Raw genomic sequence first — 24,398 nt, forward strand, 5'->3', positions numbered from 1 at the left:
AGAAGAGCTATTCCCGGTTACTGCCGCCTAAACTCTGTTTCCTCCCCTCATGATTTCTACTTTTTTTTTTTTAATTTATTTTATTTATTTTTTGGCCGTGTTGGGTCTTCGTTGCTGCATGCAGGCTTTCTCTAGCTGCAGTGAGCGGGGGCTACTCTTCGTTGCGGTGCGCAGGCTTCTCATTGAGGTGGCTTCTCTTTGTTGTGGAGCACGGGCTGTAGGCGCACGGGCTTCAGTAGTTGTGGCACGCAGGCTCAGTAGTTGTGGCTCGCGGGCTCTAGAGCACAGGCTCGGTAGTTGTGGCGCACGGGCTTAGTTGCTCCACGGCATGTGGGATCTTTCCAGACCAGGGCTCGAACCCGTGTCCCCTGCATTGGCAGGTGGATTCTCATCCACTGCGCCACCAGGCAAGTCCATGATTTCTACTTCTAAAAAAATTGTGTTAATAAGAGTTCGAAGCATCAAAACAGTACAAAATAAGATGCATTTCGTTTTCTGAGCCCAAGGCTGAGCCCGCTGCCTTCCTTTTCCCATACTGACAGAAATGATGCTGATCAGTGAGAATCGTGGTGCGTCCAGGAAACATGTGGCATTGACACCTGGATCCAAACTTACGTCACCTCACGGAAGCCCTGCCGTTTCTGTTGCTGCCAGGGTGGAGGGGCATGACTTCTGCCTTATGAGCAAAAGAGGCACGTTAGACCATGGAAAGGATCACTGCCCTTCCCAGCCCTCCCCCTCCCTCTCCACCCCCACCCCTATGCAGACCCTTAAAGACGTACACACGCTGTTGAAACGAAGAGGAACATCTGCCTCTGGATTTTCCACAACTTCTCTGACAAAGCAGGGGCAGTTGTTCAAGCTCAGGTTCATGGCTGAGCGCCCACTGCCAGTTTGTGCCTCTTCACCACTCCTTCCTGCTCACAGAGATGAGCTAGAGGACCAGCCTTGCTGTTTTCTGGGACCAGAATGCTTCTTTCGCTGTCAGCCTTCTCGAATTAGTTGGAGTTTTCCCCGGAGTGTCTCGAAACACCAGATTAATTTTTGAGCGTTTGTCGCTGCCGTTTAGTAGAAACGGCCACCAGAGCCCCAGTGATCCCCCGCACCTCAGCTGTTTGCAGGTCTAAAGAGTTCTGGAGTGCAACGGCAGACTCTATTACATATTTCCAGTGTGTGTCCGTTCCTCAGTTCCAACGGTGCGCAGCTCTGAGAAAACAGTCATGTTTAAAACAGTTGGGGGAGGGGGGGGTTCCCTCATTAAGTTAACAAGCAAAAGTACAATGCCGCCCAAAAGGAAGTCATCACTTATTTCACCTTCAGCTCTCTTGCCCTTCAGAGCCACCCTCAGCATCAGTGGGTTTTCTGAAAACACTTCTAGTGACATTACTAGATTCTTGGGTGGTGGGCAAAGGGGAGTGAGGATTTCCTAGAATGTGATGCAATCGCACACTCAGGACACCCCAGAAGCCTCCATTTCTTAATTTCAAATAGGCTAGGCTCTTGTTTTTTTTTTTTTTCCTGATCTGGAGGTGAGGCAAGAAAAAGTGGCCTGCACTTCAAACTATGCCCCCCCCCCAAAAAAAGCCTGCTGCTAATTATAATATTTGTAATATCAAAAATTATATCAACATGAACAACTATAAGTACTACTCTCTATTGAGCATTTACAGTGTGCTCAAGCTCAGTCTTTGCCTTTATCATTTCATTTTACCCCTCTGACATCTGTATAGAGTAAGTATTACCATCATCCCTCTTCATTCATTCATTCAGCAAATGTTGATTGCGTGTCTGTCATACGCCAGCTATTTTTCTAGACACTGAGGATACCTCAGTGAACAAGAGATGCAAAAATCCTAGCCCTCGTGCAGGTTGCATTCTGTTGGGAAGGACACGAAATAAGATTTATTAGCAAGATATAAAGTTTTACAGACGGGGGTGAAAGGTGAAGCTACCAGCTCAAGGTCACACAGACAACAAGAGGCAGATCTAGGTTTTTGGGGGGTTTTTTTGCAGATCTAGGTTTTAATCTCAGACCTCTGACTCCGAACTGGGTTAAGGTTTTCCCCTTGGTTCAGAAAAGCCTTCCTACAAGGGTGTAGTCCAGGCTGCAGTAGCTCTCCCAATGTTCTCTTGAACCGAGCACGGACGTCTCCCTTGTCTGGCTTCCCTTGTCATCTGTCTGTGTTGGCATGCAGCCTGTTCTGTGTTTTCACTTGCATTCCCATCTGGGTGTTGCCCTCTCTGCTTTTCTAAGGTGCGCCTGATGTTGAATGTTAAAATCCTCCTTCTCTTTCCACGTCCTTTCTACCGTATTAGCTGCTTATTTCTACCTCTCAAGTGCTGCACGTGGCAGAACGTTTCTTGATGCTGTTTTAGAAAAGCCTTTTATGGCAAGTATAGCTTTCTTCAAGTACATGTATGCTCCCCTTTTTACTGTGCTGTAGACATGATTTTGCTCACGCCTAATTTTTGTTGGGGCAGAAAGCCTGCCTATCTGGTAACTGTGTCGACGGATTTTTTTTTTTCCCCCAGTCTTTGGAATCCTGTGTGTAGAAAATTCTTGGAAACTATTCCATCTTCACTCTGCCAAAGGCATTAGAGATGCTAATTTCGGGCAAAAGTCATTCGTTCATGCATCCCCTGACTCTGTGTTGAGTACTGGCAATCCAAGAGTAAACAAGATAGACGTGGTCCCTGCCCTGACAGGTTTACGTCATAACAGAAATGCCCAGAGCAGTTGTACACTGCACAGTTCTAGGGGCCCCATTCAAAGGGCAGTGAATGACGATGTGTACCTTTATTACAACAATTTTCCTGCAGGTGACAATAAAATGTCTTAAGGAAGGGCTGCTACAAGGGCTAGCAAGCATCAGGGAGTTGCCAGACAGTTGGGATTCAGTGTGGTGGATGGGATAGGATAGGGTAAGATAAAAGTACCATGACAGGTGGAGCTAGCCTTGATTTGGGAGCTTTGGAAAGGCTCCCTGGAGATGACTTGGGCGAAGGATGGGTTAAAGTTAGGCAGATAAGGAAAGGCCGAATGGCTTCCGTCTGAACAAAGCCTAAAGTGATATTGAGTTAGGCTGATGTGTTGACAACCAGTTCATGTAAGATCTGGAAGCCAGGGTAGGGACTTCAGAGTTTGCCCCAGGGTCAATGGAAAGCTCTAGAAGTATTTTCAGCAATGTCCAGAACAGAGAGAAATGGATGATGGTGCAAGACCGGAGGCAGGGAGACCAGTTAGATGGCTTTGACCAGAGTCTAAACCAGAGATGAGGATGGCTTAGGTTAACGTAGTAACAGTAGGGGTAGGAGTGGAGAGCAGATTCTAGAGATATTTAGGAAGAGCAGGTAGGGCTTCTTATAGTAAAGAGGAAAATTAGGCAGGACTTGGTTTTTGACCAGATACATGAGATGAGAGAGGAGGTGGGGGAGGGTAATTAACAGTGACTCCAAGGTTTCAGTCTCGGCCGGTGGGGTGTACATGCAGGTGCCACTCGTTGATCAAGGAATCAGTTTGGGAGGGGAAGAAAGATCAAGACACTGAATTCTGCTGAGTTTGAGATGCTTGTGAGTGAACAGATGGAGATGCTGAAATGCAAGCTGGAGTCCAGGTCCAGAGATCAGGGAAAGAGCTGAAAATTCAGGAGTCCTCTGTGCGCTTGGCTTTTGTTTTGTTTTTAATCCCAAATTTCTGCATCAGCTCTAATTTTTGTTAAGACAAAAAGCCTGCCTACCTGGTAACTGTGCCAACAGATATATTTCTCCTAGTGGTTGGAATTCTGTGTGTAGAAAAGTCTTGGAAACTATTCCATTTCCACTCTGCCAAAAGTATGGGAAGTGCGAGAGAACCATCCCAAGATATCACTGTTGCCCTTGAAAGTTCTCTCTGTGAAGACGACTTAGATCTTTGAGAAAGAAGTCCCACTAGCTTCTCACCACTCTCAGAAGAGCCTATAGATGAGAGCCAGGCTGAAATGATACTGGCACCACCCGATTGTTTTCCATTCATTTAAGCACCTACTCTGTGCCTGACACTAGGGCAGGTGCTGGGATGCAGCAGCAAACAGGGATATCTCAGCTCTGATGCAGCTTTAGATCAAGGGCAGGCTTTCTCAACCTCAGCACTACTGACATTCGGGGCTGTATCGTTCTTTGTTGTGGGGACTGTCCTAGGCATTTTAAGATGCTGAACATCCTTCCTCTACCCACCAGGTGTCAGTAGCATCCTCCCCTAGATGGGATCATCAAAAGTGTCTCCAGACATGGCCGCATGTCCCCTGGAGGGAGGGATGGGGGACAGAATTGCCTCAGTTGAGAATCTCTAGTCTAGGGTCACGATAGGACCTGAAGTCTCCAACAGCCAGCTCGCCACCTGCACAGAATCAAACAGCTGTGCCTAAGGCCTCCCGTATCGGTGGTCTCGGAGCTAGGCACTCAGGGAAGGGGCAGTGCTAGCTAGCCTGAAATCCAGAAGACTCCATGCAGGAGACCTCATGGATCCCAAAGTATGAGCCCATAAGCCCAATTCAACACCAGTTACAGATTCCTCTCCAGAGAATAGCCACTACCTGATACCCATTTGCCCTCCAGACTAATTACTTGCTACGTTTTGTTTTCCCTTAAGTGGAGGCTGGCTTTGCACTTTAGAAACACAACGAATCACCTCCTCAGAAGGCCACCAACAGAAGGAACTTGTGCTGGGGGGTAGCTTGGGGTTGCCTAGCAACGCCACGCATTCACCAAGGCTGCTTTCTTCCTCTTCGAGCTAAAAAACAAAGTCCCGTCCATTAATTCCCGGCTGCCCCAGAACTTCTCAGAAATTTGCGAGCTTCCCACTGTTCGTGTTTTCATCTTCCTCACACGATGTGGAGAAAACCCATGACTGTGGTCTGTTTATCTCGCTTCAGTGGGTCAGGGGAGAAGGGGGGAATCGAGAGAGAAAGAGAAGGGGGAAAAAAGCCTTGTTCAATCTAGAACCGTGCATATTTTGAGTGCATATCTCTGACTGACATGCTAGTATAGTGTTCTTCGCAAATTTGGCTTTTATGTAGTGGACGTGGGTTTCTTACACAGTGAGGCTTCTGTTGAGACTTTGTGCATGATTTTATTCAAACATGAGACCTCAAAGTAGTTAAATAGCAAAGCACATATAATAGATACCGTGCCAGGTGAATGCTGGTAGGTCTCTCGTAGTGTATTCTGTGTGATCCATTCCCTAAGACTTACTGGTAGAAACTGTAAAGCTGGGGGTGGCTGGAGGTTGAAGATACTCTCTTTTCCTCGAGAATTTGTGAAATGTCCCTTGGGCTTTTCCTACTGAGTTGCATTTTGCTCCTGCAGAAATATTTGTGGCATTTCTCTGACACCCACTGGGGCTGGCCTCCCTTCCCAGCGCTCTCTCTCAAAGTATAAAGGGGGAGAGTCACAGGTATTCCAGGTAGGGCTGTGGTCACCTCCTTGGTAAGGAAGGAATGGAAATGTGACTCTTCTTGTGAGGATAGGTATGGGGACAACTTAAGTCTTTTTTCAGATATGCAAACACTGATGATTTGCTCACATCCTGGATTTAGTGCCAGGTTCTTCAACTAAAGAAAAGATTCGCTGGTAATCATCTCCTCAGTCCTCCTCTCAAGACAGCTCGTCTTCCTTACAGAGACTTCTGCATGTAGCACGTCTCCTCTGTTGCTTACCTTGTTCTCCCAGGTCCTAACCCATGCATACCACATTCTGGAAAGGATGGGAGGGAATAAGCATTGAGGAGTGAAACTCCTTAAAGAAGTAAATTTCAACTCAATTTCAAACCCTCCAGCCCTTTCTTCTTAGGAGGAGTCCTTTAAATTCCCACCGCTGCCACTTGCACAAATTAGGTTTATTCGCGTTCTTGTAAGGGGTACTCGAGGGAAGAGAGGAAGGCTGCCAGGTGACGGCCTCTGGAACGCTGGAGAGAGAAGTAGGGGGAGATGCACACTTTCGATTCAGAAGATGTGGGCCACAAAGGTTTCAAATCAATTACCTCCATCCATTACAAAGTGCTCCCTCCGCCATGGCCCAAGCTACCCTGCTCTTTGTGTAGTTTAAAAATAGATATAGAAAGAGATGGAGATAGAGATGGTAGCAGATGTCAAGACAGAATGAGAGAGAGAGAGAGAGAGAGATTCAGGAGAGTTATTTTCTGAGGACAATTAAATTAATGGTCTTAAACGTAGTAGGGAAACATACCTAGGTTGCACAATGCCGTAAATTTCCTCGAAGTCATTGCCTTGTACAGTACACTTAAAACGGGTGAATTTTATGGTATGTAAATTACACCTCAGTAAAGCCGTTAAAGGGAAGAAAAATAAAAACGTATCTAGGAATTCTTGCCAGCAAGTAGGTTTTGTGAGTGTGGCCACATCCTACCAATCCTGTGCTTCTCTCTACATCTTATAAATGGCGACAGAGGTTCTGCCACAGAGACTCCCCATCTCACTATAGTGCCCCCAGCTTTTTCTCTTCTTTCCTCATCCAGGCTCTCTTTGCCCACGCTTAGGTCAGGAGAGTAATAGCTGCAATTGTTTTGGGTGCTGGAGCAATTAGGGAATGAGGTAGGCTGCTGATTTCACACACACACACACACCCAAAAGGAAAAGAAAACCACAAAATAGGAATCACTCGAACCCCACTGCCGTCCCCCACGGGCATGAGCATCCCTCTCTCTTTTCCCGATTCATGGCACTCAGCACCTACTCTTTCCCCAGCCTTCCGATCCTGCAGTATTTTAAAATCATGCCATAAATAGGTTGAATGATTGGCAGCCAACATTTTTAAGTGCCCCTTAAAGCGAAATACTACAAAAATATGAAAATAGCCCAGCAGAACCATCCAGCTCTTGGTCATAAGAAGCTCGTGCTAATCGCATGTAAATTTAGCTTTAAAATTCTGAAAGATGGAGGGCACTCTGCCTCCACTCTGGGTTGATAGGGAATTTTCTCTCTTCTGCAGAAGGCTCTTCTGAAAACAGAAAGAAAGAAAAGATTTTTCTTGAGGTAGCATCCATCCGGAGCCAGCGGGCTGGAAATAATGGCCTAGCTAGGTGTGTTGTAAGCTCAGGGCTAGTTTAGCTTTCCGGAATGTTCCCCACTTTGGGAAGGTTGCCTCAGACCCCTACGCACAGGTCAGTGTCATTGGGGATCTTCTGCATCTGGGCCCCTGCTAACGTCTTGCAACCGCATGCGTCGCCTGCTTCCCCGACTCTTCCCAAGGCAGGTCCGGGCCCCACTCCGCGGCTGGCCCAGCGGCTGCCCTGTGGCCTTGCTCCCCCTTTGCATGGCTCCCCTGCTGCCCCAGCGCGGCCTCACGTTCCTCCTTCTCATTCTCTCCATTTCTCCAACCAGATGGCTGCCCCGATTTGTGCAACGGCAACGGGAGATGCACACTGGGTCAGAACAGCTGGCAGTGTGTCTGCCAGACCGGCTGGAGAGGGCCTGGATGCAACGTTGCCATGGAAACCTCCTGTGCGGATAACAAGGATAATGAGGGAGGTGAGCAAGCGTCTTCTAACTCCCAGCCCCTCAAGAGCAGAGCATTGTTTATAGATGGTCATCATGAGTCCTTTATCCTGAAAGACCTCCCCTCAGCTATTGTCAAATGTTGTTGTAACATTTCCTTTGAAGCAAGCGCAGCAGAGAACGGGCATCCTCAGGCCAGTGGGGACTCCTGGAGACATGGGCTGGAGGCACTGGGATTGGATGCTGGCTCTGGTTTCTCAAGTACGCGTTGCCACAGAAAGGTGGCCGGGCCCTGGCTTTGCCTTTGGGTGACCGTCCCTGCCAGGCCTTCCAGGGCAGGGAGTTACAAACGAATCTGTGCTGGTGATGCCAGTATGTGCTCACCCTGAGCTAAGAGGTGGTGAGCAGTGCATCCCTTCGTCCTTTCGGCCCTTTGAGATGTTACTTTTACAAATGAGGAAACCAAGGGAGGCCTAGAGAGCAATTAAGTAACTTTTTAAAGATAACTTCGTCACCAATAGTAAAATCATGACCCTAACCCAGCTCTGCCTCCAAAGTCCATGTTCTACCCAGTGGTTGGCAAACCACAGCCCTTGGGCCAAATCCGACCCACTGACTGGTTTTGTACCAGCCTGCGAGCAAAAGGTGGTTTTTACAATTTTAACGGTTGGGGGGAATAAAACCTAAAGAAGGAGAATATTTCACAACACATGAAAACTATGCGGAATTCAAATTTCGGTGTCCATAGGTAGAGTTTTGGTGGAGCACAGACACGACTATTCATTTATGTTAGTCCTGCTTTCACCCTCAAAGGCAATGTTGGTGAGTTGGCCGAGACGAAGCCTAAAATGTTCACTCTCTGACCCCTTACAGGAAGTTTGCTAACCTCTGTTCTGTACGCCTAGCTGAATTTTCCTGTGTTGTTTCCTGGTGGAGTGCTAAGATTCTGGGACTAAGTGGGGGTGCAGTAGCAATATTGACCACCTGATTTCCTGAGAACACAGATTCATGCTCCCGTAACATTGGTACCAGCTTGTCATCCACCCCTACCAAAAGGACTAACTGGTCAGAATCCCCTCAGGGCAGAAGCTATTTCAGGGTATAAGAGGGTGTGAGTCTGGTTATTTAACAAAAATATGTATTGTCTTGTATATGCCAGTCCCTGGGCTCTGGGACTGTCAGCCCCTGCCCTCATGGCCCCAAGGGGTCAGTAAGCTTCACTGATGTCCAGAGTGAGGTGTAATCCATTGGGTTAAGGCTGAAAGTATCAGACACACTATTTTTCTTTTTCTTCATCCTCCTGATAGACATTTTACACTTTCCATAACCTATGATTGCAGTTGTAACGTGTCTACAATTTGTAAGTCAACAGATGTGCATGCGCTGATAGGAGTACCCCAGTCAAAAAAAAGTTTATAGATTGATGCAGTTTACAGAGCTCCCATTCGCTCATTTACCTTCCTGAAACAGAGCCAAAATAGAAGCCACTTTAATTCATTTTTGAATAAAGTGAGCCGTAACTCCATATACATTTTTTTCCCCAAGAGAGACGGTCAAAATTGCACTAGTTTTCCTGGTAATGTTCACTGTTTTTGCTTCCGGTCCCTGGTGGTTTCACCAAGCAAAGCGGTTGTTTGCAGATCCACTCCTTCCTCTTCCAGAAAGGAGCTGCTGTCCTAGCTTTCTTCCCTGTCGCTGGCGTCAGCAGCTGAAAGCTTAGCAAACAGGCTGGAACGGTGCGCCCAGGGGAGGGGGACTAAGTCTCCCGCAATGTGCCCTGTGCCACCCACTTCCCTCTCCACCAGCCCCACCCTGATCCCAGCTCCCACCAGGAGAAAACCAAATTCCTGAAGTGGTGGGGCTGGAGAAGGAACCCTGCAAGTCCCCAGCCTGAGGACGGCCCAAGGAGCACAGTTCAGGGCCCCTCCTGGCAGGCAGAGGCAAGAGGCACCCGGAAAGGCAGGGCACAAAAGCAAATGAGGCAGTGATTATGCTAAAGACAATAATGGCCTTGTTATGGGAACTATTAAAGCAACCTCCCAAGGAAGTAATTAACCACCAAGAAAAAAAGGCTCTGCACTGTGTTTATAAAAAGAAACTCCCAGTTAATTCAGAGTTGCTTGTGTCAGGTGAGAGGGGTAGGCATGGATTCTGTCTCACCTGCTGTATGTAAGCAATTCACAATTAACTGAGGTCTTTTTTTGGAGGAGATTCCTCTGTGCAGAGTATCCTTTTTTATGGTTAATTACTTCCCTAGGAGGTGTGCTCAGCACTTTGCTGTTTATTGATAAATATTAAAGTTGTTCCTCATCAACTGCAGATCCAATCCTGTAGCACGCTAATTACATCACTGTTTTGTTTGTTTGGGGGTGGAGTGGGGGGGGGGGAGTTCTGCCCCAAGCTCTGTCCTGCTTTTCCAGTTCTCTGAAGAGCTGTGTGGGTCTCTAAACGTAGCAGTGGGTGGGTAAGAGCAGCCGCCCAGGCCTGGGGAGCAGCTGCAGTGAACACATCTGTTATAAACCTCATGAATGGGGAAAATAATAGAGCGCCCTTCCAAAGGGAGCTGGAAGAGGCAAACCATTTTCCCATCTAGGAATGCTCTCCATTTTTAAAAATCTCAAGTTTAAAGTGATAGTCTTTTTTTTTATATTTTAAACTGATATAAATATAGATATAAATATGGATATAGATATTCGAAGCCCATAACAGCCTTTTTCAACCTGAGTTCCTCCATGAGAGAAAGAAGCTCTAATGCCTACAGACGCTGGTAGTTCCAAAATGTTAGCTTACGGCAAAACCACCTGGAGGGCTTGATTACACACAGATTGCTAAACGCTACCCCGGTTGATTCCGTAGGTCTCGGGTAGGATGCAAGAATTTGTATCTCTTGTAAATTTCCAGAGGATGCCGATGCCGGTTCTCTTTGAGAGCCACTGACCTAAGCCAGCCATGATGTGGAATGAATGAACTTCTCTCCGATGCATCTAGAATGGTACCAAGTACCTTCCTTGGGAAACTTGGGAGATTTTTCACTGAACTACTTTCTGGATCTTCTGGTACTTAGATGAGCAACCCTGTTGAAAAAATACCCCCCAAAACAATTTATGGATTCCTACCTTCTTACTCCCATGGCTTTCAAATTCTGCCAACACCCCCAGCCATATGACCACCAACTTAAACTCAGGAAGCATTGGCTGCTTCTGAAGGGACAAACTTCACCTACCACGGCCCCTGCGAAGTAGTAGAAACGGTTCGGACAGACGTGCCGGGGAGCAAGACTGTCTTTTTAATAGTGAGAGATCTTTACTTGAACTGCTCACCCCAATTTGAAAAAGGAGAGACTCAAAGAAATATTTTTGCTACAGAAGACAAAAACGAGCTCATTAAAGTCTGAGAATACACACAACATGTAGATCAAGTGACAGGCGGCTAATATTTCATTATCACCACCACGACAGGTGTGAGATTTAGTTCATCACAGCCAGGGGTAGGAGAAAGGGTGGAAACCTCGAGGTGTGGAGGCGTTGGTAGGCTCTCTGGCCTGGAAAGACAGTCCTTATTCCTTCCCTCCACCCTTTTATCACCCAGAACTTGGCGTCAGGAGCCCCAGCCCTCTGTCTATAGAAGCCCAAGGCTCCCATCCTTGTGAGCCAGCCTGGGAACCCGGCTGAAGCTCCCATGGAATCCTATCAGATGCTGTCTCCAGTCTGTTGGCAGAGGCCCGGAGGTGGAGGGGTGGGAGATGGCCCTTCGGAAGCTGAGCTTATCCACGATCGCCATGCCCCATGTCCTTCCTGGCCACACTAGGGAGTTGTCTTTGTTTCCCTCTGTTCTGTTTCAACACAGCTCTGAAAGTTAGATGCTTTGCTCCTTCTCATGTCACTTCCCTGATTGCTGAATAGGTGACACTGTAGCATCATATAGTTAAGAGCCTGGGCTCGGGGCTCAGGCTCTGTAGCCCACTTCTGCACGTCAGTTTACCCCTCAAAGTCTCAGTTTTGTCGTCTGTAAAACTGGCGTGGCAATGCCACCTCCGTGAACAGGGGTGAAGTTTCACTGAGAAAATGTGTGTGATATGTTTTACAAGGTGCCTGGCTCATAGGATACCCTCCTGTGTTGGCCGTTGCTAGCTTTACTGTTGTTAGTATTGTTGTTGTTATTGTCTAGAATTGGATGCTGAATCCACAGAGATGGCGCCTAACCCATACTTTTCCCACAGAATCTCAGAACCACTGAGATTCTAACCAGTGCTCATCAGACTTCAGTGTTGCGTGGCCACACTGGAGAGCTTGTTTAAAATTGAGATCTGTAGGCCTTTGAGATTCTGATTCATTAAGTCAGATATGGAATCTAGGAATCTGCATTTTTATCAAGCACTCCAGAGGATTCTGACACAAGTGGTCTGCTGACCACATTTGGAGAAAAACTAGTTCAAATGATGGTTTCCCCTGGGTGGGCTGACCCAGCCCAATGTCATGGTGCCTATTCCCAGACCTCTACCCCTAGAATTTCCAGAACACAAGAGGAGTGAAGTGAAGAAAGGGGAATTTTACTTCAAGTAGAAAGAAGTAATTGGAAAAATATAAACACATTTTCCTGTTTAGTTTCTGAGCAAATAACTTCAGTATGTTTTAGAAGTGCTCTCCATTCCTGGCTGGAGAGGTGGCCAATGTTTGTCTCAAAATTTTAAAATCCTTTAACTCTCTGTCATTAGGGTGTGACTCCATCCATCCATCTGTCCATCCATCAGCCATTCATTCACGTTTTAACAAACATTCGTTGAGGGTTTACTAAATGTTAGACATTAGTAACATTAGGCCTTTGGAAATACGAAGACAGACATGACACAAAGCGTCCGCAAAGAGAGCTCACTGAATCCATCTGAAAAGACAAGATGTATAAACATGGTGGTATTATTATTACAATCCAGTGTGTGAGGGCAGACGGGGTAGGAAGGGACTGTCCCGGAGCATGGGTGTTGGCTGCAGGACAGGAAAGAAAGCCCGTCGCAATCCTAAAGCCCAGGGTCTTCAGCCTTTCTCCTTGTCTCCCTCAATTCCACGATCTGTGTGATCAGGAGCCCCTGGTAGGGGGTGTTCCATCCACGAGCATCATCGGCATTTCTCTCTCTAAATTAAGGACTTCAGTCAGGCTGCTCTTCAGAACGGAATTTCCCAGCCCACCTTCATCTGTGAAGCTTGATTCCTTGTTTTGCTCCAAAGGAGGCTGCCTTGGGTTAAGAGATGTGGATGCTGGCCTGAGCTCAGGGCACTCCAGCCAGGTCTAAATGAGGAGAAATAACACTGGAGTCTGTCCAAAAGCACTTGGAACAGACGAAACCCACTCCTCACCGACCATTGCCTCCCCCTCTCTCCCCATCCCATAACCATCCAAATTGGCTTGACATGATTCAGGGATGCTCTCCCGGCATTTATCTCAATTGGTAATTAATAACTCACCTTGTCTGTGCGTTTAGCAGAGCCAAGCTCGGGACTTCAGGGACTCTGCAAGAGTTATGGTTCACAGGTCCAAATAGTCCCATTTCTTCATCTAGTGAGAGGGAAAGCTTGGTGAACCCATTGTAAATGCCTTGATTAATGTGTGCAAATCATGTTGATGGATGGGTTGGGTGGGGGACAGCTTAAAAGTGCAACATTGCTCTATTAATTGGGTTGGATAAGGATTCCCCTTGCAGTCCAAAGACCTTGTGGGAAATGTAACTGGAGCCATAAATGATTAGCTCCCAGAGAGGAAAGCAATATATCTAATGCTTAGAAGGAAAACTTGACCTAGAGGCCACTGCCACCTGGCCAGGCACTGGGGCTCTCTTCTTTGGGAGGGAAGCAGAACTAGCTGCCACTGAACTCCTAGAGGACCACATGGCGACAGGGGGCTGTTATTATTATTCAGGATCTTCCAGTTGAAATAAGATCTTTGATTTCCTAGGCACATTGGATTAGAGAATCTTCTGTTTAGGAGACTGAGAATTGGGGGTTCAGTTTTCTTTTATTCTATTGAGGTTAAAAAAAAAGATAGAATCCATTCTCCATTGCATATAAAAGCTATCCTCGGGCTTCCCTGGTGGCACAGTGGTTGAGAGTCCGCCTGCCGATGCAGGTCCAAGAGCGCTGTGCTGGGCTTCAGAGCCACCTCGATCACGGGAACAGGCAACCAGCGGTATCTCTCTGCTGCTCCTCTTGCCCATGTCCTCCGTGCCTCCACACAGCAGCCAGAGGGATAGTTTTACATTGTAAGTCAGATGATGTCGTGCCCTCTAAGGGCCTCTCCTGTAGCTAGAATCAAAATCAAATGTTTCACCTTGGCCTAGAGGGCCTGCTAGGATGGGTCCCCGCCTTCTCTCTCACTGTGTCCCCGACAGCCTCTGTAGCAGCTCTGCTTCATCCACTCTGACCAGCCTTCCCATCCTTGTACAAGCTAAGCTTCATCCTCCCTAAGAGGCTTTGCTGGTCCAGGGCCAGCAATACTCTGACCTGGGCATTTTGCACGACTGGCTTCTTCTACTCATTCTTAGGTCTCAGCTCAAAGGCCCCAAAGAGGCCTATCTTGACCTGGAAGTTTCACCTCTCTCTCCCATCACCCTCTGTTGTTTCCTTCACAGCAAAGGTCACGCCCCTAAATTACCCCTGCTTTCTTCTATGTCATCTGTTTCTTCACACCAGAAGTGCAAGGTCTATGAGTCTACCTCTTCATAGTTTTTCCATTTCCCAGATAAGGTACCGCAAGAAGGTCATATTCAAAACAGGCCTTTCCGCTAACCACTACAACGTACTGCTTTTCTACCTGAAAGCCAGCATCACATTTCTTCTACAAGACTAATGAAATTTGGAAGTTGTTTCTGAAGGAGGTTCAAATAAGTACAGAATGTGTGCTGTCGCAAAAAGGTCTTCGGAAAGATCACCTCCAAGGTAAAACTCTCCCATAGTAAGAAACTTTCCCCTTTCACAGTAAATTTATTTGACCGTGGAATTCGTCGTTCGTGAGTTTACCTAACATAGCACCTTCAGTCTTTTCGAATCAAATCTTTAATAGTTTAAATGGTTATTAAGTGTCTCTTAAGGGATTATATATTTTTCCCTGATTAGATAACAAATCAAATATTCATCATAAAATTGTAATTAAAATGCATAATCTGCAAAAAAGAGTTAATAATTTAAATCACTGAGGACTTATTTGTGGGAATTAAAGGATCAAAACACAGGTTTAACTGGTGGCAGAGAGGTAACATTTGTATCATTCTGTTGGCTTCCTCTCTTTTTGCCTTGGCCAGAGAAGCCATCTAGATGGCAGAGATTACCCTCTTGGCTTCTGTGACCAGCATCTGAATGAAGGTTCAAGGGCCTCGGTGCCATGATTAGCTCTGTGGCTCCCACAGTCCTCCCCTCAGTCCAGACCAGTTGCTCCCTACAAAGGATGACCTTGCTGTGCGGGGGACATTGTCAGTGTCTGACATTTTATGAGTCACAACAAGGAGAAAGAGAGGCGGTGCTGCCGGCATCTAGTGGGTGGAGGCCAGGGATGCCGCTAAACGTCCTGTGTGCACAGGACAGCCTCACCACAAAGAATGGTCCAGCCCAAAATGTCAGTCATGCCAGGGCTGACAAATCGGATGTAGACACTAGCATCTCCCAGGAACGTACCGGAGGAGCTGGACGGTACCAACACAGGGAGTATCCTTTGGTTCGATGTCAAAGGCCCGATGCATGGAGCACTTATTAGAGGCCAGGCCGGTGCTCAGACGTTACCAAACTGCCCAAATAAATCATGGCAATAGCCCATGAGAGCCCTGAGAGCCTCTTATTATCCTTTACATAGAAGCAGAAACTAAGGGCCGGAGAAGTGAAGTGGCTTACCCAGGTCCCCCAGCTAGAATGTAGCCAAGTCAGGGTTCAGGAAGCAGGTTAAGAGCCCTCCTTGTAGGCCCCTCGCAGCACCTGAGTTTCGTGTCCGGGATCAGAGCAGGGCAGACCTCCTTAACACCCTCAGCCCCTCAGCAGCACGAATTCTGCAGCATTCTGAAAAATAGCCTTGGTGTTAGCTTCCCCCCCACTCCCCGTTTTGGATCTGGAGTGCATTTTTGCCACAAAGTACTTCTGCAATGGAATGCCGGCGGGGGGGGGGGGGGCAGCGGGGGAAAGTGGAGCAGTTGGACTTTAAATAGCTAGGCGTTCTCCACACTGCAGTGAGAACAGCTGCCCCAAAGCCTGTGCTCTTTTCTTTGACTTTCCATCTTCTCAGCCACGAGCTCTGGGGGATTGGAGAGGGGCCAGAATTATGCGGCCAAATGTGAATCCAAAGAAAACTGCAAGGTGTCCCCCAAAGCTCTGTGCCCAGTGCTTCCGTATCTCTCCACACACAGCAAAATCCAAGCCTCTTCCAGGGAATTCCCTCCCTTTTCAATCCTCAAGGTATTTTTCATCCTTGATCTGCCCAGCCAGTACTACCAGCAGTACCCATGGGTAGGGCCACGCACTGAGGGACGCTATGTCTTCATGAGATAGGGAGCTCATGGAGCCCAGGAATGTCAGATACAGAAAGGCTGAAATATGCAGTCTTCAGCAGCTGCAAAACCCAGAGAGGGAAAGTAACTTCTTCAAGGCCATGTAGCAGGGTGGGGCAGATAGGAGCCAGAGGCTTAGTTTCCTGGCTTTAAATCCAGTACATGCTTCCCCCAAAGGGACCCGGTCACCATTCAGAGAACAGGTGCCTGGCATTGCTGGTTTGAGCCAAGATCTATCTGAGACCCACTAGGATGAACGGAGGAACCTCACACCTGAGAGTGAGCGCCTTCTTTAATTTTGCACCCCAGGTGGGCCTCCCTCACCGCCTCCCGTCCCTGCCCTGCACAGACCTCTTCTCATTGATGGTGATGGTGGCAAACACCTCCCCCACAAACAAGCCACACTCTTGGACAGAACCCCCCAAATCATTTAGTCATTCAACAAATATACACCGAGCCTCTCCTCTGCAGGAATGAACGAGACACAGAGACCCGCAAAGAATCCACAGTCTCATGGTGGGGTGAGGCATACGTGAAACCAGTCACTGCAAAGCTGTATCCTAAGTGTCCATGATAGACATAAGGCCAAGGGGTGATGGCAGACCAGCAGAGGGACACTGAAGGCTTCCAGAGCCGGTAAAGCTTGAATTTTGAAAGCTACAGAGGAATTAGATTAGGCAAGAGAGAAGGGCATTGTGGGCAAAGAAAATGGCAAAGGCACAGAGGCCAGAGGCAGCAGAGCACATGTGGGGACATCTGAGAAGGCTCAGGGTGTGCAGAGTGGAGGAGGGAGAGGTTGGGGAAGCAGGTCTGGACAGACAGAGACAGGTCGTGTGTGCCAGGCTGGGCAGAGTGCACTTTACCCCAAGTATTGGCTTTACCTCCCTCCACTTAGCATCTTGGTCCCCAAAATCGCAACGACCCCTCTTCCTTCAAACTGATGTGTCTACTTGGATTATTCCTGAACACACATGCTCAGAGCAGGGAAGAAAGAAGGGCCTTTCCTTATGTTTCCTCATTGCCCGTGGCAGGAGGAAGCAGCCTGGCAGGGTGGTAACGAGACTTTGGGGTCAGGAAGCTTTGGTTCACGTCCTGGCCCCTCCACTGCTCCACAGTGTGAGCCGAAGCAAGTCATTCTCTCTCCCTCTCTCTGAGCCTCAGTTTTGTCCTCCGTAAAGTGGGGCTAATGACGGTTCCTACCTTATAGGACACTGTGAGGCATAGATGAGTTTATATGTGCAAAACACTTAGCACAGTGCTTCTGGTAGGTCAGTGGGCATCAGAGTCACCGGAAGGCATGAGCCTCTCCCCCAGTTTCTCGTCCGATAGGTCTGGTATGGGGTCAGCGGTGACGTGCATTTCTAGCGAATACCCAGATGATGCTGACACTTTGAGAACCACTGACTTGGCACAATATGTCCCCTTTAGAGGGGAGCTTGAGAGCCTGCAGTGAGTGATGTCTCCAGGCGTGGTGGCCCTGGGCTGCCTGATGGGGAGACAAGCCAAGATGCTCTGCTTCTCAAGGCAGTGGCGACTTGGTTGGCATATGGATGCTGCAGACATCCCTGGGCTCACATCTCTGTGGCAGGTTCCCTGGCTCTCTCTCCTGCCACGTTTGTCCCTGCGTTTTGCCGCACAGATCTGTGGACGCACCCCTTCTGGCCCCTCCAATCTCTATTCTTAATTATGAAGGCCCTGGTTTCTTAATGTCTTCCCACCTCCACCCAGATCATGCCACCAGCTTTGCTAGGCTGGGCTACTGTTCCTGCAGCTGCCAGTCTATCCCACACAGAGCCCTCAGAAGAATTCTTTTAAGAGTCAGGTCATATCACGCCTCTTCTGGTATTTTCCCAGGGCGTCTCATCTCCCGTAGAATGGCGTCCAGGTGCAACGTTGGCCATTGCTTTGCATCAGCAGGTGCCTGCTTCCGTCTGATCTCATTTTGTCCTTCTATTCCTCTCCCTCCACTGGGCCAGCATCCACCATCCTGTTCTTCCCATAGCTCACAAAATACAGCCCAACCCTGGCCGTTTGCACCTGCTGTTCCCTCTGCCCAGAATGCTTTTCCCTCAGATGTTTCCGTGACTTGTTTCCTCATTTCATTTAGGTTTCTACCCAAACATGACTTCTTCAGAGATGCCATCCCTGGCTCCCCTCCAACCCTCTCCAACCCTTTGCCCTGCTTTACTTTTCTTCAAAGCACTGTCACTCTTGCAAAGTCTATTATACATTTATTTATTCATTGTTTCCCCTCAAATCTAGACCCACAACCTCAGGGTCCCTGTCTGTCTTGGTCAATTCCTTATTAAATGAATTGAAGAATGAAAGCTTTAATGAGAAGTATCTAGGATAAAAAGCAGTTGTCATTTATTCAGTAGATTATTTTAGGATGAAAGAAACACATGCATACAGACAGTGACACCCAAGTCACTGTATATCACTGACACCATTTTCTCAATGCCAAGAAAATCCAAATGTAAGATACACTGTTTGTTTCACTAAGACGTGAACACGTGATTCTGCTGCTTTTCACCTCTGTAGCCGACTTTGCTCACCCAGTGTATCGGCTTCCTGTGGGCTGATGGCAGTAGGTAGGCAAGCTCCCTCCTCCAAGACAGGAGGAAAGGCAGGGGCGGCCAGGGATGGCTGTTGAGTGAGCCCAGACGTCCCACACGATGGCTTGCTTGGCCAGATGTGGAATAGTGAGGAAGCCAGAGTAAACAGATGGTTACTCTCCGCTGAATGCTTTTGCATAAAGCTTATTTAGTCTTTCACAACAGCTCTATTATGCTGATATGATTATTATTTCCATTTTACTGATGAGGAAGCTGAGGCTCAGAGAGGTAAAGTAACCAGCCCAAAGCCACACAGACAATGTGTTGCCGACCTCCAGATGCTGTGTTCATAACGGGCAATACAATACCAGCTCCGAGTACCGACGCAGCAGAGTGGATGTGAAGATTAAATGAGAAAATCTCTAGGGAGCGTTCAGCACAGTGCCTGGAGTGTAGTAATGGCCGTGTTTAGGAAATTCATACTTCTGATTTCCCTAGTCTAGCAGGAAGTTTGTAGATAGCTGAGTCTGGTCCTTCTCCCAGTTGCAGGGCTGTGGGTATTTGTCTATTCTTCACACGGTCATCAAAGCTGCTAATTCTCTCAGCTTTGGGGCCGGTCCTCCCACCTCCCCCGGCAAGAGACGGGATCTCTCCTCAGGCGGAAAGTCACTGTTCTGGCTTGTTGCTCAGAGGTGTCGGTGGTGACAGCCCCTTTCCTTTCTGAGGGGCCCAGCAGGTCACTGCCTGGCACCCCACCAGGCTGCCACCCCCGGCCGGGCCTGGACTCCCCGGCCATCGGCTCACTTCTGTCTGACCTGTCAGTGGGCTCTTGGAAATGGTGGTTGATGAGGTCAACAGACGTGTGGGGTGGAGCAGACTGGGCTGGGAGAGGCCAGAAACAGCAGGGCAAGGGCGAGCATGTGGGGAAATCAGTGGCTGAGATCAGAGGCCCCTGCTCTCTGTTGCCACTGGTTTTTTGTAACAGGAAAGGGGGGAAGACAGCTGCAGGCAGGGTAGAAAGCCCCTGGGGATAAAAACATGGCCCTGGGCTAACAAGGGTGAGACTGTGCCAGAGAGGCCTGTCAGGGATGTCCAAGGTGAAAACTTTCTGATCAAGTGAGATCATTATTCCTTGAGCCTGTATCTGGGTTGTGGAGAAGCAGCAGTGGGAGCGGGTGGGGAAGAAGGGGGAGAGAGAGACAGAGAGAGAGAGAGAGAGAGAGAGAGAGAGAGAGAGAGAGAGAGAGACCAAAAGAAACAGCAACTAGAAAAAAAATGTTTTCTGAAGGCTTGGCCTTTCCTTCCCCACATTCTACAACATTCACAGGGAACCTTGATATGGCTGTGATCACTCACAGCCTCCTATGAAGAATGGAGGGTAGAAACCAAGAGTGTAGGCTTTGGAGGTGGACAGACTAGGGGTGAATCACTCCTGCATCACTGACTTGCTGTGTGATTGTGGGCAAGGCCCTTAACCTCTCTGAGCCTAAGTTTCTTTATCTGCGAAGTAGAGATCACAGAAGCCTCCTCAAAGGGTTCTTGTGAGCCTTACTGGATGGTGTCCGGATAAGGTTGCATGATGCAGGCTGAGAAAGCACAGAGGAGCTTAAGCTGCTGGTGAGGGGGACAGCCCTGTGGTGGTCCACCCAAGTCAGAAGTGTAAGCTGGTAAACTCAGGAGCTGGGGCAGAGAGCAACGAAAACGTTCTGTGTCCCAGTTTTCCAAAAAATAAATCGCCCTTCAGTATGTCTTTAAATTGTCCCTCTTCTGTTTGACGTAGTCCTGCCTTAACTAAAAGAGCTTGGTGCAGGCCCTAAGCATGTCTTAGTGGCAGGTACAACAAACAGCTCCTGTGTATCGGCCACTCGGAATGTTTAACGGTAACAGACCTATCATGGCAGCTGCATGTAGGATTTAACGTTGGAGTGCAGCAAACTGGGTTCAGAACCCAGCCCCACCATACAAAAGCTGCACGGTCTTAGGCGAGGTATTTAACCTCTCCCTATATCTGCAGTTCTTCATCTGTAAACAGCAGGGCTAATGATGCCTAGAGTTCTGGTGGTGATTTAGTGAGAGGATGCACGTAAAGCACTTAGCATGGTGCCTGGCACTTAGTAAGCTTTTCCTAAATGCCAACTATCGACTCTCATAAGACATGGTTGCCATTAACACTTCATGGTCGTGCTGACCCCCCCAGGATCCTGTCACCTAGCACAGGACCCCTGTGCTGAAATGCATTGGTTTGGGGGAGGCTCTGGGAGCCCAAGGACAGAGGCTCTGAGCTGATGTGCTAGTAGTGATGACGTGGTTTGCATTGGGCCTGATCAGCCCAAAACCTGCATTTTATGAGACAGTCAAGCCTGGGGCTACCACTTGTGACTGTTGAATAGGTGAAGGTTTGGCTGGTCCTTCCTGGGATAGAACCCCCAAACCTAGAGCTCTGTGTTCTCATGAAGTGCTCCCCAACCAGTAAGGCTGATTGCAGGGAGACTGTTGCAGGGAGATGCTGCAAGCCAAACGGGGTCCTTGGTCAGGAAGTACTGCACACTCCATTGCAACAGTAAAGAGTCCTAATGCGTATTCACTCATCAAGGGCGCTGAGAACTCCTGGGGTGATTAAACCAGTTTAACTGTGTTTAACCAGCATCTCCCAGACTGCATTTGACCACAGACCCTCCTGTCCCACCTCCATTTCTATTTCAGGGAACCCCGATTAACATCCACAGGAGGCATAATTTGGAAAAGCTGGTTTCATTCCTGAGGGTCAGTTGTGCTGCTGTGGATATCTGAGAGGTGTTTCAATAATTCAGAGCAGGGGGTCTCAAGCTTTAGTGAACTGAGGAATCGTTGGGGCCTTTTCATTAAAATGCAGATTCCTAGTTTCCGCCCTCAGGAATTTAGTAGGTGTGGGTGACAACCGGGATCAGTGTTTTAACATCACTGAGGTGATTCCAGGACAAGAAATCAGGGAGCACAACTTGACCAGTAGTGGTTTAGTGCCTGACTTATGGAAGTACGGTGCTCAGAACACCGGTGTCAGCATCACCTAGGACCCTGTAAGAAATGCAGGCTCTCAAGCCCCAGTCTAGGACTACAGAATTAGAAGCTACATTTTAACAAGTTCCCCAGGTGATTCTGATGCTGGTTAGAATTTGAGAAGCATTGGTTTTAAAGGGTTTGGTTAATAGTGTTTTGTTTTTTGTCCATTTGTTTCATTTCTGATGAAGAACCATTCAAAAAAAAACAACAACAACTAGACACACACTTCAAGATCATTGTCATAAAATTTCTACCATCCTTTATCCCCAGATGCCCCAGTAGCTTCGCGGTAAAGCCAGAGTCATATCAAAGAGAGGTCTTACCTGGATCATATCCCTGCGTTCAGTAACAGTGCCTGGGTTGTCCTAGGAAGCCTTTGCTTTCTTTCCCACATCCATCCTGAAGACTAGGAAAGCCAGCAAAGCATCTCTCAGGGAGGCCTCCACTCTGCCAGATCTCTGGTTGGACACGATGGATCTTCCATTGCTAAGTTATAGGAAAAGCTGGAAGGTGCTTTGGGGGCAAGGATCCCGGGGCTTGGAATTCACAGACTGACAAAAAGAGTTGACAAGAAGCAAGAGGAAAACTTCCAACAGGCCTTCCAGAAGGAGTGCAAATACAATTTTACTTCTTGCAATGTTTAAGGATGGCGGTTGCCCTGTGGAGGGAGAGGCAAGATGCCTGCTGAAAGACAGTCCATCAGGCAGCCAGGGTATTAATGGCAGGTGAAACCTTCCAAATGAGCACACTGTCAGCCAATCTATTGCTTTAAAAGGTTGGCAATGCGGGAGACCTAACAGCGGCAATGAAGAACTAATCTCATATTGCCAGGTTAAATCAAGTCGGCCTTGCCCATTCCTTTCACTTCTTAGTTACATCAAGCCAGAATACTTTCAATTATCCCTCACTTCCAACTTGTCAGCAGGCATTGGGTAAAATGCAAATAGAACAGTGCCTTTCCCTGGTGGAGAGCAGGAAGTATCATTGAGAATAGCCTCCCTTTATTGAGTTCTTCCTCTGTGTTAAGTGCAGTACCTTCATCTTCTCATTTCACGGGGCCCGTCGTAGCATCTCCGTGCTCTCTGGTGACGTAGGTGCTATTAAGTCCATTCTATAGCTGGGAACACTGAGTCACAGGCGGTCAATCACTTGCCAAATTTACATAGCTAATGAATGATAGAACAGGTTTTAAAACCAGACCATTCTGACTCTAAAACCTGTATTATTATGTTATTTGTCTAACTAGGATAGGAGCCCAGTGGTTCCCTGAGCTTCGGAGTGCCCACCTTAAAATTTTCTAAGTGCTGTTCCAGTGGCAGGGACTGGCCAGGATCAGCAATGCTGTCTGGGAAGAGCACCCTCACCCGGACTAGGACCCCCATGAGCCCTGGGCCCTGTTTCTCCCTTTCAGGGTGCTCTCTGACCCTCTGCCTCTCCTCACCTCCACCCCCATGCATGTAGGGTTGACCAGATACCCTAAGGTGTTGGAAGATTTGCATCTCTGAGCTATCTCAGGGTCCAATGCCTAGCCTCAATTCTAGAGGGCAGATTGGCAAGGCGATTGCTCCTGCTGGCTGAAGGAGTGTATGTTTTGCAAGCTTATGTAAGATCAGGCTGCCAGAATAATGCTGGTATGCTGATTTTGGAAACTCAAATTGTTTGTATAGATAGGGGCCGGGCAGAAAAATATTAGCCAGGAGCCCCCCACACTTTCCTCACGGTCCTGCAGGAGCTCACCTTAAAACAAAATAACTCCCGAGACAAAACAAATGCTATGGTCGCCATATTTCTTCTTTACTCAAGAACCCCTTTATGCTGCTGGCTAAAATTCAGGAGCCTTTGGCTTTTGCCAGCCCTCCGAGAAGGGTGCTCTCCAGCGCCTCCTGCTCCCTCTTCATTTCCATCACAAAGAGCAGACAGCGCAGGACTTGCCCTTCTTGCCCCAGCTTGTTGCCTCCTGCCTTCTCGCCACTACTTCATTGATTTCCCCACCTCCCCACTGTTAACCGATCTCCAAAATAGCCCTAGGGGGGCTTCCCTGGTGGCGCAGTGGTAAAGAATCCGCCTGCCAATGCAGGGGACACAGGTTCAATCCCTGGTCCGGGAAGATCCCACATGCCGCGGAGCAACACAGCCCGTGCGCCACAACTACTGAGCCTGCGCTCTGGAGCCCACAAGCCATAGCTACTGAGCCCACGTGCCACAACTACTGAAGCCCACACACCTAGAGCCCGTGCTCAGCAACAAGAGAAGCCACCGCAATGAGAAGCCCACGCACCGCAACGAAGCGTAGCCCCTGCTCGCCGCAACTAGAGAAAGCCCGCACACAGCAACGAAGACCCAACGCAGCCAAAAATAAAGAAATAAATAAACTTATTTAAAATATATATGTATAGCCCTAGGATATATTGCATTCACCACCTTAACTCCCTGTATTTTTCCTGGGAAAATGACAATTTGGCAAGTACCTCACTCTGGATGCGAAACAGACATATATGATGCCAAGAAGACTCACAAAGAAGAAAAGAAGTAGAAATGACTGAGACACTTAGTAGGTTACTAGGTGCTCACAACTGTTCTCAGGACCTTATGTGGATTATCTTCTTTAGTCCTCCCAGTGCTCCTTGAAGCACCATCATCACCATCCCCATCCCCATCCCCATCCCCATCCCCATCCCCGTCCTCATCCTCACCATCATGCCTGCTTTGTACATAAGGGGAACAGGGCACAGAGAGGGTGATTATCTTGCCTAAAGTCAGTCTGTTAGCAAATACATAAAGTGCATAAACTTAAAT

The 24,398-nt window shown here is 48.1% G+C and overlaps 1 protein-coding gene across 7 annotated transcripts in view; it reads left to right on the forward strand.

Moving 5' to 3' along the window:
- The window catches only part of LOC101336875 (teneurin-2), a 465,743-nt gene that overhangs the window by 332,170 nt on the left and 109,175 nt on the right, over window positions 1-24,398 (forward strand). For all 7 annotated transcript variants that reach the window (XM_073802777.1, XM_073802778.1, XM_073802779.1 and 4 more), the window contains one exon: window positions 7,377-7,523. In XM_073802777.1, the coding sequence (XP_073658878.1) occupies window positions 7,377-7,523 (147 nt within the window). The remainder of the gene's footprint in view (window positions 1-7,376; window positions 7,524-24,398) is intronic.

The sequence above is a fragment of the Tursiops truncatus genome, chromosome 3 (genome assembly GCF_011762595.2).
Source record: "Tursiops truncatus isolate mTurTru1 chromosome 3, mTurTru1.mat.Y, whole genome shotgun sequence".
NCBI lineage: Eukaryota > Metazoa > Chordata > Mammalia > Artiodactyla > Delphinidae > Tursiops > Tursiops truncatus.